This window comes from Phodopus roborovskii, unplaced genomic scaffold, assembly GCF_943737965.1.
Source record: "Phodopus roborovskii unplaced genomic scaffold, PHOROB, whole genome shotgun sequence".
Lineage (NCBI taxonomy): Eukaryota > Metazoa > Chordata > Mammalia > Rodentia > Cricetidae > Phodopus > Phodopus roborovskii.
The window spans coordinates 1,622,501-1,644,093 of NW_026126517.1; the positions used below are offsets into that span (position 1 = coordinate 1,622,501).

The following is a 21,593-nucleotide window of genomic DNA, read 5'->3' on the forward strand; positions in this document are numbered from 1 at the left end:
GTTACCATGGATGGCTGAGAAGACTTATGAGTGGAACTCTACGATGGGCTTTCCCCCTCACCCATGATCTGTAAGGAAGCTCAATAAACTCATTGTTCTCCAAGATGGGCTTTGGTGGAGTGGTTGATAGTTTTTGTTTAACTTTGTAGCCTTGACTGGCCTAGAGATTTCTATGTAGACCAGGCTGGCCTGGAACTCACAGAGATCTGCTTGCCTCTACCTTGGAGCACTGGTATTAAAAGTGTGTGTTAACGCAGATAGCATCAGTAGCTGTGAAGGACCACCACCCCACCCCGCCCTGGGCAGGAAGACTGGTACCTTAGCGAGGTCCCGCGCATTCAGGGCCTCTTGATTCACCACTTTCAGCTCTGCTACCTCATGCTTGGTTTTCACCACCTCAGCCTCCATGGAGTCCAGTCGGTTCTCCAAGTTGAGACTCTCATCCTGACACATGGAGAGAGGGAAAGCTTGTGACTGCTGTCCCCAGCCAGGTCTGCCCTCCTCACCTATGTCTTCTCCAAAGCATCCCTACCTGGAGGTAGGACTTGAGCTGCAGGTACACATTGGTAATGTGCTCTGCTTCCTCTGCCTTCATCCGGGCCTTCTCCAGTCGGTTCTCCAGGTTGCGCATGGTCTAGGGGGACAGCAGACTGGGCCAGGTCCCTTGCACCGCCACCCATGCTTGCCCAAACCCTGCAGCCTTCAGCAAGCCCCACCTTGGCTGCCTCTGTGTTGTTGTCTTGCACCTCTGTCACCTCCAGTTGGCGCAGGCTGTGCTGCAGCTTCAGCTCCTGCAGCCGCTTCTGCCGCAATGTTACCTGGTGTCGCAAGGCATTCAGCTGGTTTATCTTATCCCTCAGCTGATGCTCCAGGTGCTCCAGGGCCTGCTGCAGGGGCAGGGGCAGAGAGCAAGACCTCAGCTTGCCCTCCCTAAGGACTTGAGTCCTGCTTCTCCTAGAAGCCCTTGTCTCTCTGGTCTCCTAGCTGGCTTCCAGGATCCTTGGCATCCATTTTTTTTTTTCAAGCTGTGTGTGTGTGTGTGTGTGTGTGTGTGTGTGTGTGTGTGTGTATGATCATGCTCGAGCGCATGTGAATGAGAGAGAGAAAGAGAGAGAGCAGATGCACCTATGTACCTGTAGGTCAGAGGTCAATGTCTGGGATCTTTCTCTTCTGGTTTCCAGCTTTTTGATTTAGGCACAATCTCTCACTGAGCCTGAGCTGGTCAGATCACTGACTAGCTGTTGAGAGCTCTGGAGATCTTCCTCTCTCAGTTCCTTAGTGCTGGGACGACACCACACTTGAACCCCCATTGTTTTTATTTATTTTTCCGTGTGGGTGTGTGGGTGCACATGTGGAGGTCTGAGAACAACTTGTGTGTGGGAATTGGTTCTTCTCTTCTATCATTTGAGTTCAGATATCAAAGTCAAGTCACCAGGCTTGGCAATAAGTGTTTTTATCTGTTGGGCCATGTTGCCAGCCCACACTTAGAGTTTTATATGGGTTCTGGAAATAGGACTTATGCTTCCACAGCAAACATATTACTGGCTGAGCCATCTTCCCAGGTTACTAGTTCATCTCCCATCACAATTTTTACATTTAAATTTTTTTATTTCATTTTTAAGTATAACGGTGTGTTGTCTTCATGTATACCTGTGTACCATTTGTGTCTGATGCCCAGGATGCCAGAAGAGGGCATTGGATCCCCTGCAGCTGGAGTTGCAGACAATTGTGAGCATCTGTGTGGGGGCTGGGACCTGTACTTAGGTGCTCTGTGCTCTAAACCAGTGAGCCATCGCTTCAGCCTCCAGTTCCAGGACTTAAGGACCTTTTTTCTTTTCACTCCCCTGTCCCCAGCCTGTAAAGCTGAGCACACTGCAGTACTGGGACTGGCATGTAGTCATCTGGACGAGCCACACAGCCTCACATGGGAAGAGATGAGGAAGGCAATCACTAAAGAGAAGAGCCCTGTGGCCTCAGAGCAAAGCCCAGAATGGCACAGGCGAAGAGCTGTTCCATAAGAGATGGGTTTCTGCCATCACCAATAATCAAGTTGCCAAACACCATACCAATGCCAGGCTCTCATGTGGCCACACCAACTATGGTGACCCCAATACCAATTAACTTAGCTGCTGTGCCAGTGTCCAGGGAGACAACACTGGAACTCTTGTCTGGCCACCTGGAGAGGGGAGCAGCTGTAGGAAGGCAGTACATGGGACCTGTGGTCCTCTCAGGAGGGAAGCAGACACAGACCTGATCAGACTCCTGGTACTAGAGCTAATCAGGGCTGGGGAAACAAGAAGCAGTGGCTTGGTGGTTTGCATCTTTCCCATCGTTTACAGTCTCCTAGTTCCAGCCCTTGATCTCATCCCTCAGACTCTACTTATCCTTCCCTCCCTCCCTTCCTCCCTCCCTCCTTTCTTTCCTCCCTCCCCTCCTTTCTCTCTCTCTCTCTCTCTTCCTTTCTTTTTCAAGACAGGGTTTTCTTGTGTAACAGCCCTGGCTGTCCTGGAACTCTCTTTGTAGACCACGCTGGCCTCGAACTCACAGGTATCTGCCTGCCTCTCTCTGCCTCCCAAGTGCTGGGATTAAAGGCATGCGCCACCACTACCCAGCTTTCTCTTTCTTTTTTTACAGCTATATTTCATATTTAATTACGTGTATGAATGTGGGTATGTGCAAATGTGTGCAGTGCCCTCAGAGGCCAAAGATATTGGATTAGGTGCTAGAGTTACAGCCAGTTGTGAGCAGCCTCAAGTGGGTGCTTGAAATCCAATTTGGGTCCTCTGCAAGAGCAGTGTAGTATGTTCTATTAACTACTGAGCCATCTTTCCAGATTGATACCCACTCCCGCAAGCCAGGTTTGAGGTATCACAATGCAGCCCAGACTGGCCTTCAACTCCTAATACTCTTGCCTCAGCCTTCCACTGTGCTCCCAATAGAGATACCCACCCCTACACTCAACATGTGTCAGTCTTCCACTACGAGATACCTTCTTGGAAGGGCTCACTTTGCTTTAATGGTGAATTGCCACCAATGGTAACACTAGGTCAAACACAAGGTCAGTATGTAATAAAGATTTCATTGATAGAGCAGCAAATGAGTAAAAGTGCTTGCTCCTATGCCTGATGGTCTGAGTTCCCTCACCGAAACCCACATGGTAAGAGAGAACCAAATCCCAAAAGTTGTTGTCTGACCTCCATAACACATGTTGAGGCACCTGAGACTGCACATACAAAGACATTTTTTTTCACTGAGTGAATGAATAAATGCTCAGCAGTTGGTATGGAGAAAGCCTGGAGAGGAAGCTTCTAGGGCAGGAAGTTGGTGTAGAGGAAGGGGGGGGGATGGAGCTAACCTCACAAGTCCTGTTCTTCAGGTAAGGCTTCTCTGACTTCCATCCCTGAATGATTGCCTGGACCACTTTAGAATCTCCCTGCCAAGGAGAGGAGCCCAGTCATTTCCTCAGGTCACGTGTCTGCCCCCACAAACCCCTCCATTCACCTGTGCATCCTCACCTGAAGCAGGTCTTTCAGTTGCATGTGGAGAGCCTTGGTCTCCTCTTGAAGCTGGCTGATGGTGTCTTGGTTCTTCTTCATGTTCCATTGGCTGCTCTCATAAAAGGCCTTCCGGTCACCCTCTGGGGGCAGACAGGGGTCACTGTCATTGGGTAGGTGGGTGGCACTTCCCACAGAACAGACCTATTTGGTGGTGGTGGTAGGTTTTTTGTTTGTTTTGTTTTCATTTTTAGATAGGGTTCCTTGTAGCCCAGGCTGGCCATAAACTCATCACATAGCCAAGGCTGGTGTTGAGCTCTTGCCCCTCCTCCCTCCATCTCTCAGGTATTGGGATTGTAAATATGCAGTCATATCATACTCAGTGTATGCAGAGCTGGGGTTGGAGCATGCCAGGTAAGTACCCTACCAACTGAGCTACAGCCCCAGAACTCTTTTATGTAAAAAGAACAAAATGAAGAGGTGCATATGCTTGCGTGAGTGTATCCACATGTGTAATGTGGGGAGGTTCATGTGCCTATGCACTTGGAGTGCAGAAAGACATTGGGTGTTCTCCAAATCATCCTGGGTGCATCCCTTCCTCTTTTAAAAGACTTTAGAGGCCAGAGACAGATGACACAACAGGTTAAGATCTACTACTCTTCTTTCGGAGGACCCAAGTTCAGTTCTAGCACCCACATGGTAGCTCACAATTACCTATACTCAAGTTACAGGGGGTCAGAATTCCTTGTTTGGCCTTCTTGGACACCTGCACTTATGTGTACAACCCTTTCACCTTTCACACAAACACACCCACATTATTAAAAATAAAATCTTAATATTTCTAGTGTGTGAGTTTGCATGTGTGTGCATGTGGTGTGCATGATCTGCAGAACCTAGTAGAAGGCTTTGAGTCCCCTGGAGCTGGTGGAGTTAGAGGTGGTGGGGACTGCTGGAATGGGTGCTGGGAACTGAACTTGGGTCCTTTGTAAGAACAGTGTGTAGACTTAACTGCTGAGGCATCTCTCTAGTCTCCTACCCATTCCTTTTGGAGGTAGAGTCTCTCTGTGAATGATGGGGCTGGCAGCTCTGCTAAGCTAAAAGCAGTGAGGCTCCAGTTTTCTGTCTAACCAGAGCTGAAGTTAGAGACATTTACCCAGCTTTTTATGTGGGTACTAGAAATGAAACTCTGGTCTTCAGGATTTTGAAGCAAGCATTTTCACCTTCTTAGTCTTCTCTCTACCATCATCACCCCCTTTGGTCTTGTTTTTCTCAGAGAAAGTCTCTTATAGCCCAGGCTTGTGTGGAACTCACTATGTAGCCAAGGCTGGCCTTGAACTCCTGTTCTTCCCATCTCCAAGCCCTAAGTGTTGAGATGTTAGGTTTGTCCCATCATTCCTGGCACTTAAGACCTTTTGCAAACTATTTTTTATTTGATACCTCTAATAGAGTCTCAGTATGTAGTTCAGGTTAGCCTGGATCCTCCTGCCTCAGCCACATGCACCATCAAGCCTACTCAGCAGTATTATGATGCCTGATGGTGCAGAGAGGACATTTTACTGGGTGCAGGGGATGAATTCTGATGCCCTAAGGCACAGTAGAGTAATAACAATATAAAACACTTCATGTGTTGCCAAATAGCCAGCTATACAAAAGATTATATGCCCTTCAAAATAGCTTCAGGAATATTTGATGGTGGGAATGCAAATTACCATAATCTAGTTATGATACAATATACTAAAATACCATTCTATATCCCATAAACATGTATAAGTAGCCCATGTCAGTTAAAACCATATGAGCTAAATAGGTGTGGTGGTGCACTTGAGAGGCAAAGGCATGCAGAGCTCTGAGAGTTAGAGGTTAGCCAGGGCTATACAGTAAGATCCTGTTTCAAAAAAACCAAAACAAAACAAAGCTGGGAGGTGGTGGCCCATGGCTTTAACCCCAGCACTCAGGAGGCAGAGGAAGGCAGATCTCTGTGAGTTCGAGGCCACAAACCAAGTTCCAGGACAGCCAGAGCTGTTACACAGAGAAACCCTGTGTACTTGTTCTTGAAAAAAAAAAAAAAAAAAAAAAAAAAACAAGTAAGCAAACAAAAAGCAAAACTCAGAGGCTACAGAGATGGCTCAGTGGTTAAGAGGGCAACTCCACCAGAGGTTTGATGTCATGCACCTACACGGCATCTGACAAAAGTCTGCAGCTTCATTTCCAGGGGGATCTGATACACATACATGATGCACAGATATACACATACATTCATATACATAAAGTGTTTAAAACTAATTTTAAAAAGCAAAACCCATATGGCTATGGCTGTAGCTCATAACTAGCCTTCATGAGGGCCTGGGTCTGATCTCAACCAGCACAAACATGAATAAAAAAAACAAAACAGTATGGTGACATACTGATTTAATCTCAACACTCAGAACACCTCAGCAGGCAGATTTCTGAATTCAAGGCCAGCCAAGCCTACAAAACAACTTCCAGGGCAGCTAAGGCTACATTGAGAGACCTTGTCTCAAAAACAAACCAAACAAACAAAATAATCAAATTTTTCTCTCCAGCCCATAAATTTACTTTATCACAGGATAACAATATCGATTCCTAGTACACTATAAAGTTACACAGAGAAACCCTGTCTCAAAATATGTAAAAATAGAAGAAATAGAGTAATTAAAAAACCCATGTAAAGATGGAGAGAATCTGGATACTGTATGGTAAATTATATTGTCTTTGTATTGTTTGACTGCTGAGGAAATAACAACAGTTAAAACAAATGCTGCTGAGTTAATTCAATTTATATATTTTAAAAATGCTTTGACTTCAAAATTTAAGTCTAAGGACAGGTTACTGGTGAAAAGGATTTCTATTTTTGTTTCCACAGAAAATGAAAAACTGTGGATTCCTTCCAGACTAACATGGTTTGATCAAGCAACATTCAAAACAGTTGGGACAAGGCAGCCTTACAGACTACAGCCAAGATTTCTGCATCTTCTTAGGATCCCCATGACTGCGCCCTCTACCAGCAGGAAGCAGTTTGGAAAGAACGGCGCCCAAATTCCCAAATATTGTTTATAAATGTTTGTTTTCATTTATATGGTGTTGGTTATAAATGGTTAATGACTACAACCAATCTTTTTAAAGGTGGAAAGGGAATAATGGTATAGATATGAATACTTTGTTTTGGAATGGATTTTCATTTATTGATACAAATTTGAGGTCAATTTTGTGATATGTATATTTCTCCTCGTTTAGGTATTGTGTTTATATAGCTCATTTAAAAATGTAATGTATAATTTAGTACAGATTTTACACAGTTACCTATAATAGTCAAAACTTTTAGCTAGGTGAGTTAGATTTTCTAGATATGTAGAGATGTATTTGAGATGAATAGGCATTCTTCAAACCTTTCAAAGACCTACAGAATATGGCATTTTAAATGATTTAGGTTTTTTTTTTTTTTTTTTTTTTTTAACAGTGAGGCACAACTGCTCCTGGCAACACCACCTGCGTCAGAAAGGAAGATGGACATCAAAGAAACACATTATGGAGTTTGCTTTCAACATAGCAAGACTAGCCATTTGAGCAAGATACTGCTCTTGTGTGGACTGTTTGACTTCATGATGTATAAACTGGACATGCAGGATCCATAGGAAAGTGACTGCTGACACAAGATGGACATTGCTACAGAGTTCCTGCTTCATGGAAGAGTCTGCCAAACAGTCTACAGGACACAGAGAAAAGTGACTGACAAACTGCCAACACAGGTGGACAGTTTAAAGTTTCCTGCTTTGCTGAAGAGTCTGCCAGACACACTATGGCCTATGGGCTGAAGATGGAAGATTACAGAAGAACTTCAGGTGACTGACCAGATAGTGAGATGTCTCTGTCATTTCTAGAGTTTATATATTATCCTTCTGTGGTCTTTGATGGAGTTGAAGATAGATAGTTATGGTTATAGTTTTCCTTAGGATTAAAGATAAGTTACATGTGAGACTTTAGATTCACAAAGATAGGATAGATGGAATATTTCTTTAAATCTTACTAAATGTTAATAGACTAAATATTGTTAACTGTGATTCTTATTTGATAAGTGTTGTGTTATATATTTTGCTATGTTAAGCTTAAAACCCTTCTTTTTATTTAGACAGAAAAGAGGAGATGATGGGAGATGTCATTCTGTAAATATGTTTCTCTTATTGGTTAATACATAAAGCACTGTTGGCCAATAGGAAAGCAAAATAGGCAGGACTAGAAGAGAGAGGAAGCAGTGGGGAGGAGAGTCAACATGGAGAGACTGGAGAGAGCAGAACGCCGGCCCCTCTCTCTGGTAAAATGAGACCACATGGAAATACTTAGATTAATAGAAATGGGTTAATTGTTAAGACAGAGCTAACCGATGAGAAACTAGTAACTGGCCTACAACGTTATACCAAATACAGTGTCTCTGTGTATTATTTGGGGCTGGTGCAGCTGTGGGTCCAGGCTGGCAGGGGAAAACCTACTCCTAACACTCGTAACAAGTGCTGGGTGATGGTGGTCCCCACTTTTGATTTCAGCACTCAGGAGGTAGAAACAGGTGGATAGACTGAGTTCCAGGACAGCCAACCTTGCCTTGAAACCCTGCCTTGAAAAAACAAAAACAAACAAACTCAGTGAGGCTCAGCTAAGTGCACCTGTGCTTGCCTAGAATATTCAGGGCTTAGCCTGAAAGATTACCTCTTTTGTGTGGAGGGGCCGGGGTAGAGACAGTTTCTCTGTATAGCCCTGGCTGTCCTGGATCTCACTTTGCAGACCAGGTTGGCCTTGAATTTAAAGAGATCTGCCGGCTTCTGCCTCCAGAGTGCTGGGATTAAAGTTGTGCTACACCACAGCCTGGTTTAAGATTACATTTTAACAATATGAGTAACGGCATACTAGGGTTTTCCAAATGCTTGCATAACCAATATCTGGACTTCATAGTTCTTTGCTGTGGAGCTGTATTAGCCCATACAGCATGTAAGGACTCTTGTCCTCTGCTTAATAAATCCAAGTAGTAGCCTCCCATATTCAAGACAGCCAAAAAAGTCTGCAGACTTTGCTCAGTGTGGTCACTGGAAAGGACAGTATTAACTCCCTCCATAGAAGCCACTAATTTTCACTTTTTGGTATGTAACAATGTGCACTATTTTGAGTATTTTATGAATTTCAAGTACTACATTGTAGGATTACTATGCACTTTTGTTGTTGTTGTTGTTTGTTTTGTTTTTTCATACAAGGTTTCTCTGTATTGCTTTGGAGGCTGTCCTGGAAATCGTTCTGTAGATCAGGCTGGCCTAGAATTCACAGAGATCCACCTACCTCTGCCACCCAAGTGCTGGGATTAAAGGCGTGTGCCACCAATGCCCAGCTACTGTGCCCATTTTATAGATGGAAAAACTGAATACAATTAAACCACTCCTAGTTCCCCAAGAGCTAACATCTACTATGCAGAGCTCCTGGGGCTGGGGATATAATTCATTCAAGTGCTTGAGTAGCATGTATGAAGTCCTGTGTCCCAGCCTCAGTACCTCATAATCCAGGCATCACGGCACAAGCCTATAATCCAAGAGGTGGAGTTAGGTCTCCTTAGAGTTCAAGCCAGCCTGGGCCACATGAGACCAAGTCTCAAAATAATCATTTAATAAATAAATAAAAATTGTGCTGGAAAAGCTGGACATAGTGTCACACACCTTTAATTGCAGCAGTTAGAAGGTAGAGGTAAGCAGATCGGAGTTCAAGGCCAGTGTGGCCTATAGAGCAAGTTACAGGACAGCCAAGGCTACACAGAAAAACCTTGTTTCAAAAACCCAAAAGACAAAAATAAATAAAAAATAAAAATTGGGCAGGAGATATGGATCAGTGGTTAAGGGCATTTGCTGTTTCTGTAGAGGACCTAAGGTCAGTCTCCAGTACCCACATTGCTCAGCTTATAACGCCTGTAACTACAGCTCCAAGATATCTACTGTCGACTCCTGGTTTCTGAGAGTACTTCACTAGGTCCACAGACACTCAAAACAAAAATAAAATAAAATAAGAAAAATGAACTCTGGAACCTGTGCTTTTCACCCACACATATGAACATTAGAAGAGATAAAATTACAATGAAATGTGAAAGAAAGGTAATAAGTACAAACAAATTTGAGTGTTTGCAGCTATAAGTTAGTCACCTAGATTCGTACTGGTGAAACACCTGTCACATGATCTACTCAGAAGACCCTGTTGACCCCTGATTCTTCTGAGCCCTCTGCAGCCATCTTACCTAACAGTTGGATTTTCCTTTGTAACTCAAGCACCTGTGCCTGCACAGAAGACTTCATCGAATGGTAGGAGGCTCCCGCCTTGAGACGTTGTGCAGGCCATGCCTGTGCCCGGCCCAAACCCTTGCCTCGGTGGCTCTGAATCTTAGTGCCCTTGACTTTGGAAGAGGGAGCTGAAACTTGCTCCTGGCTAGTCACAGCTTGGGTCGCCGCTGCCCAGCACAGAGGAGATGTCATGGTGATTGGGTTGAGGTCAGGGAGCTTCTAAGGAGTAGGAGAATAACTACGAGTTGGCCTCTTCGGTGTAGGTTCCTCAACACTGGTTCCCCGAGCACTGGGAATGCACTTTTGCTAACTGCTTGGCATGGGGCCTCTAAGCATCTCCTGGTTGCTAAGTAACTTCCTCCCCCGCCCGCGTTCCCAAGGAAACCACCCGCGTTACACTCCATGGCTCTCACTGGCTGGCGAGGTTCGGAGGGGCGGTCCCACAAGCAAGCTCAGCAAAAGGGTGGCGCGATCGTCTGGCGAAGCGGCTGGTCACTTCACCGGTCACGTGCTCACTTCTCCCCTGCCACACACTTCTCCCTTGTTCGCAGGCAGTGGACCGAAACCCGCCACTCCCAAGATGGAGGCACATTGCGCCGCCATTAAGCGCTAGACTTCCGATCTCTTCTCTCTAAGGCTGTGTTCATGGTCCTACTCAAGATGGCCGCCTCACTTACGGCAATCCACACTCTAGCCACTCTCAACATGGCGTCCCCGAGTTGTCATTCCCCAAGCATGGCGAGCAAAACGGAAGTGACGCATCCTAGACAGTTCCGTCTTCTTCCTGCTGCGGGAACCGTGGTTGCTGAGCCAAGCTCGAGTAGTGGCTATTGACCTCTGTCTCGGCCTCGTGTAGGTGATGAAGTGGCGATGGGAGGAAGGCACCCTAGTTTCTTATAGGTTGCAGCAGGGAGGGTGGTGTGGAGGGATTGTAACTTATTTGGGCCTGTTGGCGGGTCTGCCCACTTCACCCCGCTACGGAGACCTAAGGTTTTGAGTTCCCTTTGAGACTTGGGGATACCCCCTGGCCCTGCACCTCCAACTCGGCAGCCAATTGAGCCCTCCTTTCCCGGAAGCAGCGGTGAGTCCAGTTTTGTATAAGCAACCCTTTCAATGACCCGATGCTTCATTCTTTTCTACAGTGAGAGGAAATAGCACATCTACAGCTTGCTTCCTGCAGCATAACACACTTCCGGTCTCGGCCCTGACGGGATGCTGCTGCCTCTGCTGCTGCTACCCCTCTGCTGGGCGGTAGAAGTTAAGAGACCTCGGGGCGTTTCCCTCAGCAGTGAGTCCTGTTTGTGCATAGCCTGGTGGTCAGAGGGGCATTTTCTGCCCCTTGCTTCAGTTTCCCGTGGCATTAATACCGGTGAATGGGTAGGACAGAGGTAGTATTTATTTAAGAAGATCTGGGCTGAGTCTCTTGTTTCCTCCCCAGACCATCACTTCTATGACGAATCCAAGCCTTTCACGTGTTTGGATGGCACAGCCACCATCCCATTCGATCAGGTGAATGATGATTACTGTGACTGCAAGGATGGCTCAGATGAGCCTGGTGAGCTTTTTCTACATCTACTTATTGCCTGTTAAATGAGCCTGCCAAGAACAGATAAGGATTTGGGTCCCAAATTCCCGTTGCTCCCCATTCATTGAGCAGAAGGAGGCACAGAAATGAGATCTCTGTTGGCTTGGGTTAGCTAAATGGTAGAATGTGTAGGTTTCAGCTCTGGTTTCAATTCCCAAATAAAACAACAAATATTCAGGTGTGTGAGCAAGTCAGCAGATGGCATTGTGTGAACCAGAGAGGGAGCCAGGAATGGCTTCCAGGAGGAGGTGAGGTTTTGAGGGAGTAAGCCTGCATGGCATTGTAGGGACTAGTGAAGGTGGAGGAGGAGTTGGGGTGGGGATTGCCAGGCCTTTTGAAAGCCTTAGAAGCTGGAGGAGACTGGGGAATTCTGTTACAGACCCCAGAAGATACAGTTTCTCCCCCCTGGTTGTTTCTGTTTTTCAGACACACTCTTAAGTAGCTCAGGGTAGCCTTGAACACACAGTGCAGCTGAGAATGACGTTGAACTACTGATCCTGTTTTTACCTCCCCAAGTGTTGGGATTGCAGACATTCACCACCACCACCCAATTCACACCTGTTTTTTTTTTCCGGTGCTTTCCTTGAATAGATGAGATGTCTGTCTTGGAGCACATTCAACAAATTTCCTTCCCTACAGGTACAGCTGCTTGTCCCAATGGCAGCTTCCACTGCACCAACACTGGATACAAGCCCTTGTACATCCCCTCCGGCCAGGTTAATGACGGGGTATGTGGTAAGTGAGGATTCTCTGGGGATTTGGGGAGGGTGGCGGGAGCCAGCTGGAGGAGAGACCCTGCACTCTGACCTTTCCCTTACCTCTGCCTCAGACTGCTGTGATGGGACAGATGAGTACAACAGTGGCAGCATTTGCGAGAACACTTGCAGGTGGGTAGAAGTGGGGACCCAGGGCACCCTGGCACCTTGCCAGGCTCTACTTGGAAGTGGAACTCAGGTTCTCTGGAAGAGGTCTCTTCAGCCCCTTCTTTGTTTCTGAGGTAGGCTCTCCCTCAGTATGCCCAGCCAGCCCAACCTCAAGGGCCTCCTCCCTTTAACTCCTGGGTGCTAGGATTACCCGCCTAAAGCACTGTGGCTTGCCCTTTTGTGAATCTATCCACTGGTCATGTGCCTTGGGAACGCCACTGTACCAGTGTTCCCTCCAGCTGTGAAGCAGATGAGCTTGTTTACCTGTTCAAAAAAAAAGGGGAGATGGTGGCATAGGCCTGTCATCGCAGCACTGGAGAGGGAGACGTAGAAGGGTCAGAAGTTCAGGGTCGCCTTTGGCTACATAATGAGTCTGAAGTATGGGCTGCCAGAGACGCTGTTTCAAAAACCTGGGGGGAAAGTGGAGAAACTCAGTGCAGGGAGAGAAATGACTTGACTGTTTGGTGGCTGGGCAAAGCTGAACTTGAGTCCTCGTTAGGTTAATACTCTGAATACTTGGGTTTAGTTTTTTTGTTTTCTTTTGTTTTGTTTTTCCCTACCCCTTACTTGTTTTATTTTTTAATCTCTCTCCCCCTTCCTCTCTCCTCTCTTCTTGCCCTGTGTGTACCTCTAACTGATCTGGAACTCACAGACCTGTCACAATGCCTGGCTTCTTAATCTCTTTGTGTGTTTATGTGGTTTGTGTGCAGATGTGGAAGCTAGCTATGTTGGGAAGCATATTGGGTGTCTTGCCTTTTCACTTTGCTTTACACTGTTGAGACAGGGTCTCTCACTGGCTAGACTGGGGGCCAGCAAGCCCTAGGCATCTTCCATTTCTACTTCACATAGGTGTGTGACTAGCTTTTTTGGTAGATGCTGGAGATTTGAACTTAGGCCCTCATGCTTATATAACTTGCACTCTTACCCACTGAGCCATCTCCAAGCCCCTGTTTTACTTTTTGAGACAGGGTCTCAAGCTTATCTTGGGTGACCTGGACCTTGGGAGGTAATCCCCCCCTCTTCCAGTTGGTAGGATTACAACTTCATCTGCCATGTTGGGTTTTGTTTTAGTTTTTGAAACTCATGTAACCCAGACTAGCGTCAAACTTGGCTAGCTAGCTAATCATAACCTCAAGTTGCTTTTCCTCCTCCTGTATCCAAAGTGCTGGGACTACAGGTGTTTGCTACCACACCTGACAAAACTGTAGTTCTTGTTTTTGAGTTTTTATTTTGTTATGAGACAGGGTCTTCCTGTGTAGCCTTGGTTGGCTTCGTATTCACTGTATAAACCAGGCTGGCCTCAGATTCAGAGTTCTACCTCCCAAGTGTGTCATCACAACTGGCCAGAGCCTGTGCTTTTTCTTCCTCCTCTTTGTCAGTTTGGGGCTGGCTTGTAGCCCCATTCCAGCACTTCCTAGTCTGCTCTGTAATCCATCTTCTCAAGGTCGGAACCGAGCCTCTGGTCAAAAGGACCTGGAGGGGCAGGTTGGAGGGGCTTCCTTCTGTGCCACCTTTCTCAGCATTGTTTGAGGGAGTGTGGGTGGGGCAGACCTGCTGGGTCCTGGGTGTCTCTAGCGGTATTTGTGTGTGTCTACTCCAGAGAGAAGGGTCGTAAAGAAAAAGAGTCGCTACAGCAGCTGGCTGAAGTCACCAGAGAGGGGTTCCGCCTCAAGAAGATTCTCATTGAGGAATGGAAGACAGCCCGGGAAGACAAGCAGGTGAGGGGCCCAGAGAGATGCACTTGACTGTGATAAGCCTGTGTCTGTCTTTATGAGTGGTTGAACTGAACATTTCCCAAGTGAGAGGATATCAGCTTACGAGCCAGAGCCAGAGGCGTTAACTCCTGCAGACAGGAAGAACACCTCTTTGTAGCCCCACCCCATGTCTGTAAGCTAGGTGTGTGGTTGGTGACACCCTAGTTCTGGGGAACCCTTTCAGCTTAATGGCAATAGAAACTGCTACATTGAATGAGTACGGTAGGTACTTGAGGATTCTTAGGCTTGTGTGTTGGTTTTTTTACTCTTTGCTCTTTTGGGGAGGTCTGCCACCCAGCTCCCAAATAAATACACACAGAGACTTATTATTACTTACAAATGCCTGGTCTTAGCTGGGCTTGCTTCTTGCCAGCTTTTCTTAACTTAAATTATCCTGTGTATCTTTTGCTTTTGGGCTATAATCTTTATCTATTCTGTATACTTTTCTTTGCTTCTTACTCCTTGGCTGGCTGTGTAGCTGGGTGGCTGACTGCTGATGTCCTCCTCCTTTTCTTGCTCCTTCTCCTTGAGCCTACTTTTTCTCCTGTTTATTCTCTCTGCCAGCCAGCCCCTCCCATCCTTTCTTCTGCCTTGCTTGGCTGTTCAGCTCTTTTATTAGACCAGTCAAGTGTTTTAGACAGACAAAGTAACAGAGCTTCACAGCATAAAAGATGCAACACATCTTTGCATTCATTAAATGTTCCATAGCTTAAGTAGATATAACATCTCTTAAAATAATAACCCACAACACTTTTGTGTCTCCTTCCCTTGCCTACTGTTGGTTTGGCTTATTTATGGTTCAGCAGCAGCACTGCTTGGGAGGTCCTTCCCAAGGCACTAAGACAGAACTCCATACTCTGTTCCGGTCCTCGGAACATTCCAGGCCCCTCTTTCCCTCCCCCAGCCCCAGCCCCTCACTGGGGATTCTAGGCAGATGCTTTAGCCCTGTTCTGTATTCCCAAACCTGTTGCTTCTCAGAACAAATGCCCAGGGTGTACCTGCGGCTATGCATGTTAGAACCAGACACGCACCTGCTTTGGGAATGCTAGATGGTAAAAAGTTACATCCTTGCTATTGGGTAGGGACATTCAAGGACCTTGGGGCATCAAGAGCTTTCTTGCATGTTTGCCTCACCCATCTTGGGAACAGGAAATGAAGATGATTTCCTGGAGGAGGGGCTATCTTAATGGAAATCTGTAGGGTAATTCAGGTCAGCCAGGGAAAATGTTTCAGGCTGAAAGAGTCGCACATATGAAGAACTGGAAGCAAAGGGGTGGGGGAGTGCTCTGTGAGCATTTCAAGATGGGCATGAGCAATGAGATGGCTCAGTGGGTGAGAATACTTGGCCACTAAGCCTGATGACCTGAGTTTGAGTCTCAGGATAGGAAAGAACTGATTCTTATGAGTTGTCATCTGACTGCCACATGTATCCCTCCTCAAAAAAAAAAAAAAAAGTAAAGGAAGTGAAGTTTAAATGATGGAGGCGTGACAGGTAGGGTTGGGAAGAGGCCTGATGTCACACAGGACATCGTGGGCTCATGGGCTGTATCAGCTGTATCAAGCTTCTGGGCTCTTGACAGAGCCTCAGGGAACCAGAGTAAAGTACTGACACCCTGTGTGAGGTATTTTGGAAAGATCTTGGAGAACAGAGGCACATGACAAAAGACAGGACCAGGCTGATGCAGAGCTGGCCTTTCTCCTTCTACTCTACTTTCAGGGTAAGCTGCTTGAGCTTCAGGCTGGAAAGAAGTCTCTGGAAGACCAGGTGGAAATGTTGCGTACAGTGAAGGAAGACGCAGAGAAGCCAGAGAAGGAGGCCAAAGATAAGCACCGGAAGCTGTGGGAAGGTATGCTGTGGGCGAGCACTTGAGTTCCGACCAGAGAGGAACCCAGGGTGGAGCTCCTGATTTATGTATGGGGTTCTCTGCCCCTGATCCAGGGCCTTTCACATGCTAGCCAAGCTATACCTCATCCTACCTTGCTTTGTGCATCTGGGTCTTGTGGGCCAGGCTGCCTTAATTTACTATGTAGACTAGGAAGCCCTGGAACTCCTAATTCTCCTGTCTCTATGTACTGGCTGCTGGCATTACAGGCATGTACTACTATGCCTGGGTTATCTATATTTTGATTTGTTTGCTTGTTTTTGTTTGTTGGTATGTTTTGAGTCATGGTATGGAACTCAGCATGTACCCAGACTGGCCTTGAACTCATAGAGGTCCACTTGCCTCTGCCTCTCAAGTGTAGGGGCTTTAAAGGTGTGCCTCACCATGTTATGAACTCAGGGTTTTGTTTTATTTTGTTGTTGTTGTTTTTCAAGACAGGGTTTCTCTGTATTGCTTTGGAACCTGTCCTGGAACTAGCTCTGTAGACTAGGCTGGCCTCAAACTCACAGAGATCCACCTGGCTCTGCCTCCCAAGTGCTGGGATTAAAGGCATGTGCCACCACTGCCCAGCTGTTTTGATTTTTAATTATTATCATGATTGCTCATTTCTTTGTGTGCTTAGTTAACTTTGTGTTGGTCATCAGGTTTGGAAACTCTAGGAATAATTTGTAGCCCTGGCTGCAAGATCCTTTCATTTTATCCGGTGTCTAGAGCCTTCCCTCCAGGAATATCAATCCCAAATTGGAAGTTTGAGAACTTCGACCTCTCGGCAATGTGCAGCTCACTTCCCCAGTAGTAGGAAGGGATCCCGTGCCCTACACATGCATGGCCAGTCAGTGCCCTTCTGTCTAGGCAGGGTCTCTGCCACTGTGCTAAGCCTGCACAGAGCATGAGTTGAGATATGTGTTTTCTGAGCTGACCATCTGTGTCACCTCTGAGATGACTGGAGACTCTTCTGTCGATCTCCTCCACCTTGATCTTTGATTTTGGTTCTGTTTGTCCCACCAGCCACAACACCTGACATTGCAGCTCTTGGGAGGTTAAGGCAGGATTATCAGTGCCAGATGAACTTGACTTACATAGTCAGACCCTGTTTCTATTAACTGAAATAAAATATAAAGAAGGATCCACACCTTGGGAACTATTGTTCCAACCCTTAGGAGGTGGATTAAGAATTCAAGGCCTGCCAGATGTATAGGTACATGCCTTTAATCCCAGTATTCTGGTGGAATTAAATCCCAGCACAGAGGTAATTGGATCTCTGAGTTCTAGGCCAGCCTGGTCCATAGCCAGAGCTACCTAGTGAGACCCTGTCTTGAAAAAACAAAAAAGGAAAAATAAAAAAACAAGGCCAGCATTGGTTTCACAGTTAGTTGGTCAACCTGGGGTACATTGGACCTGGTCAAGAAAGAAAAGGCCAGGTAACTGGGTGAAGAGTAATGGGAAGGCAGGGTGAGGGCAGGCTCCAGCTGCGATGGAGAGTAGTTGTAGTGGTGGCTGTGAGGGAAAACTGCTGTTCTGCCAGCTGCACAGGGCTCTTGTGCTGTCGGTCACCTGGCAGGGGCTCTGGCCACATCGCAGGCTCAGTCTTGCTTCCCTCCCTCTGCAGTCCCATCTTTTGCAGCCCAGGCCCCCGCTTGCCTTTTCTCCTAACTCCCCAACTCCTAGGCTTCACCTATTCCTTGTTTTACATCTGTGGGTAGGTGGGGAGGGAGCGTGTGCGCCATGGTGGGCATGTGGAAGTCAGGGCAACCTGCACCAGTCAGTACCCATCTCCCATCACGTGGGGCTCAGAGGATGAACTCAGGTTGTCAGGATTGTCAGCAAGTTTCTATACCTGCCAAACCATCTCGGTGGCCCCTCACTTATTCATCTTGCTCCTAAATCTGTCCTCCCTCTCAGAGGACACAGACCTTTGTTAAATCTGGGGCCGTATCCCCAGCCCTCACTGTAAGACTACTCTCATAATGGGACTCCATGTATGGTGAGGGCAGGCTTTTGGGGGTGATGGGATTTGGCCACCTGTGATACAGTGTGACAGAATGCCCCTTCCACAGAACAGCAAGCTGCTGCCAAGGTCCAGCGGGAACAGGAGCTGGCTGCCAGTGCCTTCCAGGAACTGGATGACAACAAGGATGGAGTGTAAGTAACTGCACTACTCACCGAGGCTCCCTCGTCCCAGTCTCACTAACCTGGCCTGGAACTCACCAGGTAGCCAGGCTGCTCTCAATTTTATAGTCCTTCTGTCTCAGCCTCCGGAGCCCTGTGACGGCAGGTGAGAGCTGCCACATGGTCATTGGGCATTTGATGGTTTTGAGTTATTGGCATGTGAGGCAGAAGCAGATGGAAGTTGTTGGGCTGAGAAAAGAGGGTTTGGAAATACAGGGTATAGGTGTCATCTTGAGGCCCATCCCTCCAACGCTTCCTTGAATCTTTCTAGAGTTAGGTCTCTTTGAGGGGAGAGTGGGAAGTGACTGGGCCCTGCCTCTCCCAACCCAGCCCTCACACTCACAGGTACAGGTCCCAAAGGAGCCTCACCCTTCCTTGTCTGTACTCCCTTAGGGTCTCGATGACTGAGCTACAGACTCACCCGGAGCTGGACACAGATGGAGATGCAGTGCTATCCCAAGAGGAGGCCCAGGTACTCCAGCCTGTCTTGGCCTTGGACTTGTGGAGACCATTGGCCTAGAGTGAATTCAGGGTGAAAGGGGTCAGGGTAGGCCAGCTCTGTTGGCCTGAGGTGAGGCCATTGATGCCAGTGTGAGACCATATGTTGCTGGCCACCTGATGGGACCCTGCACTAGAACCAGAGCAGCATGGAGCCTGTTCCCCTGCTTGTCCACCCCAGTTACCTTCTGCTTGTTGCCTCAAAGTAGGAGTTCCATACGTGCTGTCCTTAGGCCTCTAGCTCTGTTCTTCTCTGTGCCTGCCATCCCTGGTCTGCCCATCTACCATCTCTATACGCTCTGGTCCTTACCTGCCCCTTCTGGGCCTTTGCTTAGGGTATGGCACACTCTGGCACTGTGCCTCTGCCTCTGTATGTCTTGTCTTGTCCTGATGTTCCCTTTCAACTCCTGATCCCTCCTTCAGGCCTGTGCTTTTCCTCCTGGTCATAGTACACAGTCCATCTGCTATGACCTGGTCCCTAATTGTGAGTAGGGACAGATGAGACAGGGTGTGTGGGCTTCTGGAGGCCCTAACCCTGACCCTACCCCAATATGCACAGGCCCTTCTCAGTGGGGACACACAGACTGATGCTACCTCCTTCTATGACCGTGTCTGGGCCGCCATCAGGGACAAGTACCGCTCTGAGGTCTGTGGGGAAAGGAAGGGAAATGGTCCTGACCCTAACCCATCACAATACCACCTCCTGTGCTGGCACCTCCTCCACGGAGGCCAACCTTCCCAGATGTGTGGATCAATGTTCCCCAGCCATGAGATCAGGTTGCTCCCCAAGTCCTCAGCATTGGCCTCCACAATCCCGGATCTGCCAGGTGCTGCCCACTGATATGCATGCCCCATCCGCTCCCGATGTGACTGAGCCCAAAGAAGAGCAGCCACCAGTGTTACCACCCACAGAGGAGGAGGAGGAGGAGCCAGAAGAGGAAGAGGAGGAGGAAGAGGAGGAGGAGGTGCAGGGGGAGAAACCCAAGGTTTGTGTTGGGAGAATGGGGGGCAGATGGGTGAGTGGGACTGCCTGCTGACTGGGCCCTGCCCCCGCTCCAGGAGGCCCCAGCCCCTCTACAGCCCCCACAGCCAGCTAGCCCCATCGAGGATGAGAAGATGCCACCCTACGATGAGGAGACACAGGCTGTCATTGATGGTGAGTGAAGACCTGCTGGGGAGGGGTCCAACAGCCAGCCCCACCTAACATGAGCAGGTCTCCCCTTACCGTAGAGGTGTGCTACCTGCCCCTGCAATGCCTAGGTTGCTTGGGAATTGCTGTTCCCATCCCCAAGAGTCCTCCCTCCTCATGGACTGCACTTGTTTGTAACATGCATAACAGGCCAGGAACCAGCTGATCCCCGGGAGCCCTGGCCCTGTACTCTAGAGAGCCAGGCAGCAGAGGAGGCTCACTGCAGCTGGTCAGGCCTAGAGGGCCATCCTTGTTGGGGACAAATGCAGAGCAGCAGTTGCCACATTCTCTGTGGGGCCCCATTCTGTGTCTTGTGTTGTGGAAATGGGGCCCTCTCTCATCTCCCATCCCTCAGCTGCGCAGGAGGCCCGGAATAAGTTTGAGGAAGCCGAGCGGTCCTTGAAAGAGATGGAGGAGTCTATCAGGTATGGGCCCCGGTGTTGCCTCCCGCTCCTCAGAGTAGGGGCCAGCCTGGACCCTGCAGGGCCCAAGCACAACCGTGCAGGTGGGCACTTCTATGTGTGCGCTCATGTCCTTGGCCCCTTCACTATTGAACCTACTTTTCCAGGAGTTTGGAACAAGAGATCTCCTTTGACTTCGGTCCCCACGGGGAGTTCGCATACCTCTACAGCCAATGCTACGAGCTCACCACTAACGAGTACATCCTGGTGCTGATGGGAGGAGCAGGGGGAGGATGCAGGGGAGGGCACTGGGCAAACAACAAGTTACATCTCATATTTGAGATCTCGTCATTGGGGGGGGGGCTGAGGCAAATGAGTCTGGGCTCCATCCCCAGCACCTCATGAAAGAAACTGGGCATAATGGCACATACTTGAGGTGGGTGCAAGGAGGATTGTAAGTTCAAGGCCAAGCTCAGTGATTTCAGCATGTTTGAGGTCAGCCTAGGCTACATGAAGCCCTGTCTCATAAAGGGGACACAGGCTGAGTCCAGGGGTCAGTGGGTTTTAAAGTGCCAGTGAGATGCCTGTGTGCCTAGATGCTAAGGAGGTAGGGGAGGGCTTTGAGGTGCCTAGGGTCCCTGTGTCCTGTCACTCAGTAGCTCTTCTCTCTACCCTTAGGTACATCTACCGACTTTGCCCCTTCAAACTGGTCTCTCAGAAACCCAAACATGGGGGCTCCCCGACCAACCTTGGGTGAGTGGGTGGAAGTTTATGGCCCTTACCCTGCCCCTAGCCACCCACTGGCCAGGCGCTCAGCACCTTGCTTTCTCCTGTAGCACGTGGGGCTCATGGGCTGGCCCCGATCATGACAAGTTCAGTGCCATGAAGTACGAGCAGGGCACCGGCTGCTGGCAGGGCCCTAACCGTTCCACCACAGTGAGTGTGTGACCTGGGGCCGTGGGGACTCAAACCTGGCCCGGCCCAGCCCAGCCCAGCCCAGCCCAGCCTCGCTCCTTCTCTGTTCTGGTCCCCAGGTGCGCCTCTTGTGTGGCAAAGAGACTGTGGTGACTAGTACCACAGAACCTAGTCGCTGTGAGTACCTCATGGAGCTGACAACACCAGCAGCTTGCCCAGAGCCGCCACCAGAAGTGCCCACTGATGGAGACCACGATGAGCTGTAGCCTGGTGAGGAGGCAGGGTCTCTGTGTGTGGACATTGCTGCTCTCCTGTCCTGTGCCCCTGACTTTGTTTGTTTATGTTTGAGGCAGGGTTTCACTGTGTGGTCTTGGCTGTCTGTCCTGGAACTTACTAGGTAGACCAGACTGGCCTCGAACTCAGCGTATGTTTGTGTGTACATATGTATTCATGTGTACG

At 48.3% G+C, this 21,593-nt stretch overlaps 2 protein-coding genes across 6 annotated transcripts in view; one reads left to right on the forward strand and one right to left on the reverse strand.

Moving 5' to 3' along the window:
* The window catches only part of Odad3 (outer dynein arm docking complex subunit 3), a 16,042-nt gene extending 5,770 nt beyond the window's left edge, over window positions 1-10,272 (reverse strand). The window contains exons 1-6 of one of the 2 annotated variants that reach the window (XM_051196856.1): window positions 9,775-10,272; window positions 3,516-3,637; window positions 3,356-3,433; window positions 717-887; window positions 533-634; window positions 319-444 (exon numbers count right to left, since the gene is read on the reverse strand). In XM_051196856.1, coding sequence (XP_051052813.1) covers window positions 319-444; window positions 533-634; window positions 717-887; window positions 3,356-3,433; window positions 3,516-3,637; window positions 9,775-10,009 — 834 coding nt within the window. In that variant the 5' untranslated portion in view covers window positions 10,010-10,272. The remainder of the gene's footprint in view (window positions 1-318; window positions 445-532; window positions 635-716; window positions 888-3,355; window positions 3,434-3,515; window positions 3,638-9,774) is intronic. The other variant, XM_051196859.1, reaches the window with a different exon arrangement.
* Window positions 10,273-10,593: 321 nt separating this feature from the next.
* Window positions 10,594-21,593, forward strand: part of Prkcsh (protein kinase C substrate 80K-H) — a 283,668-nt gene continuing 272,668 nt past the window's right edge. For 2 of the 4 annotated variants that reach the window (XM_051196865.1, XM_051196864.1), the window contains exons 1-17: window positions 10,594-10,669; window positions 10,960-11,105; window positions 11,256-11,372; window positions 12,042-12,137; window positions 12,232-12,289; window positions 13,926-14,043; window positions 15,797-15,926; window positions 18,020-18,104; window positions 18,525-18,603; window positions 19,189-19,275; window positions 19,457-19,615; window positions 19,689-19,785; window positions 20,174-20,243; window positions 20,387-20,476; window positions 20,898-20,972; window positions 21,056-21,155; window positions 21,254-21,404. In XM_051196865.1, coding sequence (XP_051052822.1) covers window positions 11,030-11,105; window positions 11,256-11,372; window positions 12,042-12,137; window positions 12,232-12,289; window positions 13,926-14,043; window positions 15,797-15,926; window positions 18,020-18,104; window positions 18,525-18,603; window positions 19,189-19,275; window positions 19,457-19,615; window positions 19,689-19,785; window positions 20,174-20,243; window positions 20,387-20,476; window positions 20,898-20,972; window positions 21,056-21,155; window positions 21,254-21,400 — 1,584 coding nt within the window. In that variant the 5' untranslated portion in view covers window positions 10,594-10,669; window positions 10,960-11,029 and the 3' untranslated portion in view covers window positions 21,401-21,404. Of the gene's footprint in view, window positions 10,670-10,959; window positions 11,106-11,255; window positions 11,373-12,041; window positions 12,138-12,231; window positions 12,290-13,925; window positions 14,044-15,796; window positions 15,927-18,019; window positions 18,105-18,524; window positions 18,604-19,188; window positions 19,276-19,456; window positions 19,616-19,688; window positions 19,786-20,173; window positions 20,244-20,386; window positions 20,477-20,897; window positions 20,973-21,055; window positions 21,156-21,253; window positions 21,405-21,593 lie in introns of those variants that run through there. The other 2 variants (XM_051196866.1, XM_051196867.1) reach the window with 2 other exon arrangements.